Source organism: Diabrotica virgifera, chromosome 5 (assembly GCF_917563875.1).
Source record: "Diabrotica virgifera virgifera chromosome 5, PGI_DIABVI_V3a".
NCBI lineage: Eukaryota > Metazoa > Arthropoda > Insecta > Coleoptera > Chrysomelidae > Diabrotica > Diabrotica virgifera.
The window spans coordinates 158792807-158805599 of NC_065447.1; the positions used below are offsets into that span (position 1 = coordinate 158792807).

Sequence of the window (12793 nt, forward strand, 5' to 3'; positions counted from 1 at the left end):
AGCACATGTGTCGCGATTTTAAAAAATTATATTTTTCTGAGTGAGAGAGGGCAGCAAATTGCCTACATGAATATATCTTGTGCGCTGAATTATTACAGTAATTGCATTTGATGTTATTACTAGGGGAGAGAGGTGGAGAGGTATTTGAGAGAAGAGCAGTGGCGTGAGATTTAGCATGTGGTTTGTCCCTTTTTGTTTCAGGGATATTTGTGAGGTCTGCAAGAATGTTGCAGCGTTCATTGAGGATCTCAAAAAGTTCGATAATTGTGGGAGTGTAATTTCTATCTCTTCTTTCCCCATAATATCGTTTGGTGGCAAAATCGAGCTTTCTTGTTATTAAATTAATTAAGAGATAATCCCACGATTCGACGGGAGCTTGTAGAGCCTTTAAGGAGTCAATATTTCTTTTTAAATCGTTTGTAAAATCACGTAGTGACCGATAGTTGCTCCTTGTGAGTGTAGGGAAATCTATGATAAGATTGATGTGAGAATTGATAATAGCAAGACTGTTGTCGTACTTCTTTTCGAGTATGTCAATAGCGAGATCAAAGTTTTCGTTAGTTACGTCAAGCGAATCAATTAAATTTAAGGGTTCTCCGCGGAGGGAAGATTTCAAATAAATTAGCTTTTGAGCTTTGGTGAGTGTGTGATTATCCTTTATAATTGAGGAAAACAATTGGTAAAATGAGACCCATTTACTGGGCTCGCCATGATATATAGGAACAGAAACAGGTGGTAAGCGTACGTTGGAGTTAGCATGATTACCGTGTTGATACTGAGAAGGTACCGAAGAAGAAGAATTAACTTTCGAAAATTGCGCCAATTTACCGTCAATTCGAGACATAGCAGAGAAGTATTTATTTTCAACTTCTTCTCTATTTTCTGTGTGCAAATCAGCATTTTTGTGAGTGTCTATCTTATTACAAATATCATTATAATTATTAAATGCATTAATTAAGTGAATTCTTCTATGACTTAGTTCAAATGTTTCAGTTTGACTATCGAGAAAATTGCTTATCCAATTCAAATTTCGTTCAAGTGATGATTTGCATGTACCAATCTCCCTCTTCAGTGCGTCCATAATTAAAATATACCAAAATTTAAAAAAAATTAAAATATTGATTGTCCAGTGACAATCTGTAAATATTGTGATTTTAACGGTATTACACAAAGAGAGATCGTGGTTGAAAATAGAGTGAGTAAAGTGAGTATGTAGTGTAAAAAGAAATAAAAATTATGCAAAATATTTAAAAAAGAGATGAGCAGATATATATAAAAAATAAAGAGTAAACAAATAAATTGTCCTTTAAAGCACATGCGTACACAAACTTATTGAGTGAAAGATAATATGTGGAGTAATATTTAAGGAAATAAAATAAAAGTTCATAAAGTTTTTTTATTATTGCGATGTTACCTTAGTATGCGTCAAGAAAGCGTTGTTCTTGAAGAATGGGACTGTGTCAGCGTGGCGGCGGGCAGCGGGAGCAGAACCAGGCCGAGGTGGAGGCGATCAGCGGGACAGCAACGGTCCAAGTTGAAGGCGGTCAGCGGGACAGCAAACGGTCCAAGGTGGAGGCGGTCAGCGGGACAGCGACGGTCCAAGTTGGATGGCAATCAGCGTGAGAGCAACAGTGCAAGGTGGGGTCGATCAGCGGAACAGCAACGGTCCTAGGTGGAGGCGGTCAACGGGACAGCAACGGTCCAAGGTGGAGGCGATCAGCGGGACAGCAACGGTCCAAGGTGGAGGCAGTCAGTGGGACAGCGACGGTCCAAGGTGGAGGCGATCAGCGGGACAGCAACGGTCCAAGGTGGAGGCGGTCAGCGGGACAGCGACGGTCCAAGCTGGAGGCGATCAGCAGGACAGCAACGGTCCAAGGTGGAAACGTTCAGCGGGACAGCAATGGTCCAAGGTGGAGGCGATCAGCGGGACAGCAACGGTCCAAGGTGGAGGCGGTCAGCGGGACAGCGACGGTCCAAGCTGGAGGCGATCAGCAGGACAGCAACGGTCCAAGGTGGAAACGTTCAGCGGGACAGCAATGGTCCAAGGTGGAGTCGATCAGCGGGACAGCAACGGTCCAAGGTAGAGGCGGTCAGCGGGACAGCAACGGTCCAAGGTGGAGACGGTCAGCGGGACAGCAATGGTCCAAGGTGGAGTCGATCAGCGGGACCGCAACGGTCCAAGGTGGAGACGGTCAGCGGGACAGCAACGGTCCAAGGTGGAGTCGATCCGCGGGACAGCAACGGTCCAAGGTGGAGACGGTCAGCGGGACAGCAATGGTCCAAAGTGGTGGCGATCAGCGGGACAACAACGGTCCAAGGTGGAGTCGATCAGCGGGACAGCAACGGTCCAAGGTAGAGGCGGTCAGCGGGACAGCAACGGTCCAAGTAGAGGTAATAGGATCACCGGAACAGCCGATAACGATTCGATTCAATTTCAACACCGCGAGCCTTGCTTCTGGGTATGCAGACGATTCTTTGAATCGTCCCACCAGGGGTACCAAATTATGTGTAGGACGCTTCACCTGTGGTAAAAGGACCTGCTGAATATCTCCTGTCCTTCACACAAGAGGGGAACCAGCTTCTATAGTGGTTGATATAATTAGACTCTGATATTCTTTGTCGAGTCGAAGCAAGGTGTAAATCGGTGTTGAAATGATTAAAATACGTGTGAGATAATTAGTTTATTTAACACAAACACTAATATTTACAAGTATCGTACAAAATAATTATTATTGTTTTTACTACAACAAAAAAACATACATAAATTTGCTATGTGCAATTGACAGTAAAGTGAACCGCGATTTAAGAGTGAAACATGTGATTAGTAACAAGTGAGAGAAGATTCGCGTGAAAAACCGTGTAATGCGATAGGAAAATACGAGACGTGAACACTTTCAGAGTTGAGCGAGAGACGCGACCGATTAGCTCGGTAGTTGACGAATAAGTGATTGAGATTGAGAGACGAGAGACTAAAAACGACTTAGGCATAAGAATTCCTTTTTCCTTTGGGTCCCCAAAAAGAAGTGGAACTCATTCATCAATGTCCTATGCGTGTCTAATTTACGTTCAGAAATAAACAGAAGGTTTAATTTAGTCCAGTAACGACAAAGGCCTTTATTGGTTTAAGGATACATAAATCCGACAGCAAGACAGCTTCACACATTGTCAAGTTGAAAGAATTGTTCTTAATTTCGATCCAAACCCTGGGAACCGGATATATCTTAACCTAGAATGTTTTCGTAGTGCACGGGTCCTTGTATCGCCGACTGAAATGGGAGGCCACGGGACAAGCAAATGTTTTCTCGGAATTGGTTAATTTTGGAAGCTACAAAGGGCAGAAGTGTTCGTTTGAAATTATCAATGATTCAACGAATTTTATTAAGATTCTTATATAAGTAGAAATGATAATTAGCTTTATGTTAGAAAATCTAACAAAATCAATTATTTTTAAAATAAAATTTGTATCAACTTCACGGTAAATATTCAATATCTTTTGATCAGAGTTCTATGGACAAAAATCAAAATGCGTTTTAACCCTTAAACGCCCAAGGGTGGGTAAAAAATGTCCACCTAATGCGTATTCCCTTGTTACATATTTATTACGTGTTTAAAATTTTTTTAAAAATTATTTATTGTTAAAAAGACAGCCCTTTATCGAATGTTAATTTGTTTCTATCGATATTTTTGAAAATAAAAGTAGCATCTTGAGTTAAATATGGGTGGGCATAAAAAATAAACCCTTGGTAAAATTTGTTACTAAAGGTTTCTATCTAATTTCTCGTTGGTAGAAAGATCATCCATATAATTATCGACGTATAATTACATAATCTACATAATTGTCCGCCAATGAGGAGGTTTAAAGGAAGAATGTGGAGAAAATCGACAAATTTGAATTACTGGCTTTTACTGGTATGTTAATTTTGAAATACATTGTAATTTTGTTGTAAGGTTTGTAAATTATTTATATTAATATTTTAGAAGTTGCTGTGTTTATTAAGCATAAGATTCTTAAGTTTAATCCATTTCCAACAACTCTCAATAAATATATTGGCTATTTTCGAGGTGGACATTTTTTACCCACCCTTGGGCGTACATGGAACCTAAAAAAGGTTGGGCGTTTAAGGGTTAAAGATGAAAAGTGCAGCTTTGGTATGCACTTTTCCATTGGGCCGCAAATGCGGTCGACCCAAAAATCTCAGCATGCCTAACTTCACGCGCAACTTTGATACGAGAATTATAAAAAAAAAGAATGTGTGTGTACTTTGTACGCACGTAAGAACACACATACTTTTAATTTATATTTTATTTAAATATTAAACTAATTTATACTTACTACTTCTCAAACATTTTTATTAGAACAGTGCCAAAAATTAAAATAATAAAAGAATAAAACACACACAAACACATTAAACAAGCCACAAATGATGTCTGAACATTAATTGTCGAAAAAATTTTTAACTAAATACGTATTTTGTGAGAATACAATTATATAATAAATATACTTACAATCATAAAATGTATTAAAAAAAAAACAAAAAAGAAAGTTTCTATTGGGACTCGAACCAGCGCTGATAAGAGCGGTTGGTATTGGAATTCATTCGCCTTCTCCGCTTAGCCACGGGCACTATGTGTCATTCTTTACGAAGGTCGACTAACTAAACGGATTAAACTTGTGATATTTTGATATTTTGAAAATTGATCAAATTATTTTAATTTTGAATTGAAATGATTTAGAATTGAAAAAATACAACAAAACATAGAGTAAAAAACAATATATTAGGTGAATATTGATATAAATTTTGATGGTAATCAAATTATATAAATAAAAGTATTACATACTATGTATTTTGGCAGATCAAATAGGTAGGTTTATACCCATGATACATTAACAATTATTACGTACCTGTTGCTTTTAAAAACTATTTAAAAGTCACTACAATATTATAAACTTTTTTGTTTCTGTCCTCACAACAATAAAACTAATATATTATACATTTGTTTACCTTTACCTTTACCTCCAAACCACAGCTGCCATATCGGATAATTTTTGACATGTCATTTGAACATCCAATCAGAACAAAGTTATAATGCGCATGCGCCGGGCTGATAGGTTTTAACATATAAAAAAATCACCCTCTATCGCCGGTAAAGAAGTATAACTTCAAAAAATATGCATTGAAATCCAGATCCCGTAATTTTCTGAGCATTATAAAGTCAGTGCAAAGACATACATACATTTCTTTTCACTTCCTGTAGAGTATTACCGATAAGGTAGAGTTATTAAATAAATATTTTAAATAGTTTTTATATATTATTGTGTATCAATCTATCAATCAAAGATAGAATAAAAAATTTATTTTTTTATATAACACGGGCACATAAATTTCATCCACCCTGTATATTGATTTGTAAATATTTATTAGAAGTTAGCGAGCATGTAAGTGGCTTTCTCCTTTAATGAGTTTTTCGATAAAGACTTAAAGACTTTTGTGAATAATTAAAGTGAAAGGAAGATTTATTTAGGATTATAATGTAAAAAGATTGTTTATTACGGGAAAGGTAGAATCTACAGGTAGCGGTAATTATTAGTTTCTAGAAAAATAGTTTAAAAGAAAGTTTGGAATTTTAATCTCTTTTTGTTTAACCCCGAGTAAATGTTGTAGAATTCCCCGAAAGTAATTAATATGATGGTAGGAATATTTTTGAAAGAATTACTGTTTGTTTTCGAATGAAAAGAGAGGAAGGTGGAGAGATAAATGTTTCTGATTGGCTAGGGAATTTTGGAATGGGGAAAGAGAAGCTTGAAAGTTGAGACAGTTTGAAAAAGAAAAGATTATTATGCTATTGGCATCGCTGAAGAGCAGTCAACGTTTTCGTGGATAGTTAGATAGCAAGTACCAGTGGTTGTTTGATAGTGGAGAATAGAGCTGAAAAGTGGAACGAGAGACAGATCAAATTGAGACGAAATACCTCTTTGATTCTGTATTATTGTGAGAAGGAGAGGAGAGAATTTTTGGAGTCTGTTTGAATCGAGTACTGGTTAAAAAAAGGCCTGGCTCGTTGGAGAATTGGTGCTGGTGTGCTGCTAGATTGAAACTTGAGAACGGAGAGGGCTTTGATGGTTAGCCTAACACAGTCAACAAGGGAGAGCTGTTTTGGGTCAAGAGAAGACGTCAGAGTGAGTGAAGCAAAAGGTCAGCCAATTTATGTGAAAGATATTTTTATGTTCGGAAACTAAAATTTTGAGTAAAAGCATATGAATTAAGATTCCAATATTTCAAAACTTAAATAGGAAGTATAAGTAATTTTGCAAATACTTAGATTTGTTTGTTTAGCTTGTTTTATCAAAGTCATCGGAAACAAACCGATAAATTGTTATTTGAACTAAAATAAATTTAAGTGGTAAAAATTTCATTCGGACAGCTGTGTCCACAGGTTTTAATTTGATCAATTTTTAGAGTATTGGTTTTTATAATAAAAGACAATTCCATATGCTTATTTTATATTTCTATTTAATTCCTTTTCCTAATATTTTTCCCGATTAGAACCAACTAAGAGATACTGAAACCACGAGACAAGATAAGTATAACATAAGATAATTTAGATATTTTTTTTTTATAAAAAGGCACCCTGAGATTTTTTCTTAATTATTTTTGTATGATTTGTGACAATTGGATAATTGATTAAATAATTAATTGGAGTAATCAAATAAAGACTAATTGATATAAAAGTAATAAAAAGTAGATCACAACAATATATTTTTGGACTTATTAATATAGAAAAAAAATAATGTGTGTGTACTTTGTACGCACGTTGGAAGTTATAGTTCTATTAAAATTGTGTAGAAAATTTAACGTTTTTGACATTTTTTTGAAAATCTTCTACGATTCCTCAAGGGAAAAGCAATTGTTGGGACGCTACAGTTCGTCAAAAAATGACTTATTAACATTAATTTTCGAGAATTTACCATTTTTAATGATTTTAAAATTTGACGAAAATACAGCAGAAACTAGAAAAACCCATGAAAAAATTATAGTATAAATTGTTTGTCGAAAAACGTTTTTTAGAGTTTATACGATTCCTCACGAGAAAAGCAATTGCGGGGACGCTCTAGTTCATAAAAAATGACGTATTAAAGGTTATTTTTAATCTTTGTTATTATTTTAAGTAGTAAAATTAGTTTAATATTTAAATAAAAATACAATTAAAATGTTTAAAATATATTTGTTTTGTTGAACTCATAAAAATAGAAGTATAACTTCTTACGTGCGTACAAAGTACACAACACACACTCTTTTTTTTTCTACGACGTAGAGATTCTTGGTAAATCAAAGTTTTCCGCCCCATCATGCGAGGGATGGTTTTAGGGGGAAGAATGGCAAACTTTTCTGCATTTGTTATGGGGTCCCAAAATTGGAATTCTCAGAAAAATTCAGCTTGTTTGTCTCATTTTTAGACATTAAATCTGTGATGACTGGACTTAACAGCCAAATACAAATTCAAATATACAGGGTGTTTGGTAAAGAATGGGCCATAGCTTAACTTTAGATTCCTGAGCTTAAAATAGGTCGATTTAAGCTAACTTACCTTAGTACTAAAGTTGATAGTAACCGAAATACAGGGTGTCAAAGTTAGTATACCTTTTTTAAGTAAAGATATTAAGATAATAAAAGTTTTGATTCAAAAAGTATGTAGAGTGGATAATAAAAAAAATTGAACATATTAAATGAGCGCTGAAAGGCGTATGTGGCGTCCTCTGGGTAATACATCATTTTTGGTGGCGAATTTAGATTTCTCGTCCCGAAAAACCCCCGTTCACCAAATTTCGTGTTATTATCCCATACCTGTTAGGAGATATTCAAGAATAAATTAAATAAAAAATTAACTTTGACACCCTGTATTTCGGTTATTATCAACTTTCCTACTAAGGTAAGTTGCTTAAATCGACCTATTTTAACCTCAGGAATCTGAGACTATGCTATGGCCCATTCTTTACCAAACACCCTGTACAATCTTCGATTTCAATACACTGACGTTTATGACTTGCAATGGCTGAAATAAATTTCTCAATGTTTCTCAATGACTCCAGTTCTGTCTTGAAGGGAACGGTCACTATTTCGAACATTACTGTGAATTGATTATTTTGTCTGCCGCTTACTTAATTAAACAGAAAGTGTTCATCTATTATTTCAGGGCATTTCCATAATAGCCCAATAAATGACCATTTTAGAGTGTAATTTTCTTGGGCAACTTCGAATTGCATGAAAATTTGGATTTAGGTTCTACTTACCCTCCAGTTCAAAGTTGAATTTGTGCCGTTGGTTGCATTTACTTGGGGGATGACAGTCACCTCTTCTCGGGGGTGAAAAAACGAGTGTTTAAAATAAGCCCGAAAATGGATAACATGGATAAATGGTTTACATTTAATACAATAGTATTAAATGTACATACCAGCCCTATCTTGTATATAAAGAGAACTCAAAAAATTGACTGACCAGTTGGTTGTTGAAATCGTGCCAATAAAACACACACAAAACTAATTGAAAGATGCCACAATGATTTCGGAACAATGCTTGGCAAACATTTTAACTAAATACGTATTTTCTAAAAAAATAATTTATATAATATATAGCTACTTATAATCATAAAATGTATAAAAAAAAATAAAAAATAAAAATTCGCGGTGGGGATCGAAGCCATGTATATTAGGTTGTGAATCAAGAACGTTAAGCCGGTGGTCTCTAATAGACGCTGTAGGCTGTGTACAACGTCACGCCGCGCCGTAGGAAAATTGTTCATTTCCATTACTTTTAATAAACTTTGAAGGACAAAAACTATCTTGCAACCGAAAATAATTCAAAAAGAGTAATTCTAAAACAAATTTAAATTACGAGGTGAATTGAAGTGACCACCGAATTCGCCGGTGGTATCCAATAGACGCCGCAGGCTGCGTACAGCGTGTATTGGAGACCGTCGACAAAAATTCACCCAATTAGACACGCCAACTGGATGTTTTAAACTTTTTTACAGTTGCTCGTATTTACTTATTGTCTGAATTAATCAAATTAGTTTGATTTTTGTGGAATTAAAATATTAAAATACAACAAAATATAGAATAATCTATATTAGATGAAGATTGGTAGAAATTTTGTTGGAAATCAAATTGTGAAAATATAAGTACTACTACATTTTATATTTTCCAAATAGGTATATAATCTTTTAGTACTATATTTACAATATTACAATACAAACATATTACAATACTTAAACGTTAAGTACCTGCTGTTTTTAAAAACTATTTAATAATTCACTTGAACTATAAACTTACTTTTGTCGCTGTTCTCACAACAATAAAAACTAAAACAACATTTGTTTGCTCAAAGGTGCGAGCAATATTTGTTTTAATAATTTTTGACAGGCCATTGGAATGCTCAATCAGAGCAAACGTATAACGTATCCGCTGCCATTCATCTGCGCGTAGGGCTAAATTTTTTTGATAAGTTCATAGTAATTTTCAAGTAAGTAATAAGTTCATAATAGTTTTGATAAGTAGCACAAAACTATTGTATTTTTGTCCACCCTGTACCAATTTGAATCAACATGTGATACATTTTTGGAATCAGCTCAGCTAGAGTAATCCGAAAATTGAGACAAAATGGGGGTGTTCCATTAAAAAAAAATGACGGTGACGTCATTACTCGAAAGTAATTCACCCTGTATATTAGAGTATTATTTTAAAATACGGTAAATTAAAATCAAAAATCGACGTGTTTCAGGATTATTTCTTAAAATGCTCTGTTTAGCTAAAAAAGAATTTGTTCCATACTTTACCGACACAGTGTATATATATATATACAGGGTGAGGCAAATAAAGGGCCTATTAGAAATATCTCGAGAAATAAAGGCAACAGAATCATGAAAATTTGAATTAAGGGGTTTTGGAGAGTCATCTATTTAATGAAAATATTTTCATCTATTTGCTACTTCCGCTTATACCGGAAGTTGCTTATAACTTCGTTTTTTTAAATGGGACACCCTGTATATTTCTACATTTTTGGATTCTCTTCGATGTCGTCTTTCTTAAAATATGAGGTTTTGTAATGTTATACAGGGTATTTTTAAAGATAATTACGATTTTTTATTAATTTCCTGAGCAACATTCACACCCTGTAGAATTGTAGTAGTTTGACATCTAAAACTCTACTTACGTTCAAATGACTTTTAATATAGTCTACTATTGTTAAGAATCATTAGTATAGCTAAATTTTTAATTTTAGTATACAGGGTTGGTCGAAACTCGGAATGAGTATTTTCTGAGTTTTCTTAAATGGAACACCCTGTATTTTAGTATTGTAATGAAATGATATTTTATGGTACTTGTTTATTTCTTAAGTATTCCCTATACCTAACTGCTTTAATTTGTGCTTAATTGTTAATCGCACCAACAATCTTAACTATGTAGGTATTTTGATAGCTAAACCATTATTGGTAATTTTAAGGATCAGTCTGGATTAATATGTATTTATTTCTGAAAAATTATTTGTGATTGAATTTATTCACGGCCAACCTAATAAAATTTTACGTATTTTTTGTTGCAATTAATGTTTAGCTTGAATCACCAATAACTCACAATTTAGAGCAATTTGGTATAGGGAATACTTATAAAATAAAAAAAGTACAGTGGAACCCCGATAAGTCGGCCCCCGATAACCCGGAAGTCCGGCTAACCCGGACCGATTTTCATCAGACAAAAATTTAACAAATAAACAATTTAACAATTTTACCAAATAAAAATGTATGTAGGCCAAATAATATTTCAGAGATAATGTGTATTTGTGTAATTTGAACACATAAGTACAATAGTAAAAATGATTCATGCACACGGCGGCAGCCAGAGCGACCGTCTCAGCTTATCGGAAAGAACAGACACCTGTCTGTATTCCTTTTTCTTTATTTATGTCAAACTGTCTTAGCATTGTTTAAAAAAGACGTGACTATTTAAAAATTCTTGTATTGTGTGTAGTACAGCCTATTAATCACTTCCGTTCTGTAATGTAATCGTGCTTCAGATTGTGTTTGCTTTGTCTACGTAATGGTAACAAAACGTAAAAATGTTGCAGTGACAATGGAAAAGAAACTAGAAACATTAGGTAGGATTGATAAAGACGAATCTTTAAAATAAATTTATTGCAGCATCATAATATGATATTATGCTACCATAGGTCTGGATCCCGCGTATGAAAAAAAAGTTGATTAATAGCAAGCTAAAAATTTATTAATAGCTTAAGGGTGTCTAGTCGGATAAACTTTGATATATGAGAACACTGGAACAGGGGCAGTTTTAATTGTGGAACAGGTCAAAAATTTGGAACGGTCAGAACACGAAAATGGCACATTTGTTTTGTCCGACAGAACAGACATAAACTCTCCGAACAGAGATTAAACTCTCATGCAAAAATCAGACTGCTATTTATCACCTGTCATAATTCCTGTCATTTGACATATTCTACATGTTCCACTCATTAAAACGCCAATTTGGTGATAAATAGCAGTCTGATTTTTGCATGAGAGTTTAATCTCTGTTCGGAGAGTTTAAGTCTGTTCTGTCGGAAAAAATACATGTGCCGTTTTCGTGGTCTGACCGTTCCAAATTTTTAACCTGTTCCACAGTTAAAACTTCCCCTGTTCCAGTGTTCCCATATATTAATGTTTGTCCGACTAGACACCCTTAAGCTAATAACAAATTTTCAGCTTGCTATTTATCAATTTTTTTTGTACGCAGGATCCAGACCTACCATATTATGGTGTCGGTACATCTCTACAGTATGACTGAGTTTTTTACCAAGAAATGAACAAAACTCTACACTCTATACAACTATACGTAATTTAGATGTGTACTGTGCATATGTGTTTCATGTTTTTGTAATTGTAATGGAGGTTATTTATTAATTTTTACTATATTCTCCGGCTAACCCGGATTTTCGATAACCCGGATCGGCCGCGGTCCCGATTAATCCGAGTTATCGAGGTTCCACTGTACCATGAAATATCATTTCATTACAATACTAAAATACAGGGTATTCCATTTAAGAAAATTCAGAAAATATTCATTCCAAGTTTCGACTAACCCTGTATACTAAAATTTCAAAATTATCTATACTAATGATTCTTAACAATAGTAGACTATATTAAAAATCACTTGAACGTAAGCAGAGTTTTTAATGTCAAACTATTACAATTCTACAGGGTGTGAATATTGCTACGAAATTAATAAAAAAACGTAATTATCTTTTACAATACCCTGTATAATATTACAAAACCTTATATTTTAGGAAAGAAGACATCGAAGAGAATTCAAAAATGTAAAAATATACAGGGTGTCCCATTTAAAAAAACGAAGTTATAAGCAACTTCCGGTATAACCGGAAGTTGCAAAGAGATGAAAATATTTTCATTTAATAGATCATCCTTCAAAACCCCTTTATTCCAATTTTCATGATTCTGTTGCCTTTAGTTCTCGAGATATTTCTAATAGGCCAGTTATCTGCCTCACCCTATAGTGTCGCGTGTAGGGGGTATAGGTATGCGCCACTGGCGAGAACTGCCGTTCTCTGGTAATAACAAGGTGTATAAAATAAAAGATTTTGAAACATTTTATAGGTAAATGTTTACGTACAGCTATTCCAACGGAATTTTGCACATGCATGAAATTATTCACGAATTACTTTTTACACTAGGTCTCTCTTTTACTCACAGAAACTAGTATCCTATAAACCACAATAAGTTAAACAAG

General features: G+C 34.4%; 1 protein-coding gene across 1 annotated transcript; it reads left to right on the top strand.

Moving 5' to 3' along the window:
- Positions 1 to 1554: 1554 nt before the first annotated feature.
- LOC126885185 (uncharacterized) lies at positions 1555 to 2531 on the top strand. Its single transcript, XM_050651619.1, has 2 exons — positions 1555 to 2080; positions 2183 to 2531. Exons 1-2 carry the CDS (start codon positions 1608 to 1610, stop codon positions 2529 to 2531), a joined length of 822 nt encoding a protein of 273 aa, XP_050507576.1. The 5' UTR covers positions 1555 to 1607.
- Positions 2532 to 12793: the final 10262 nt, after the last annotated feature.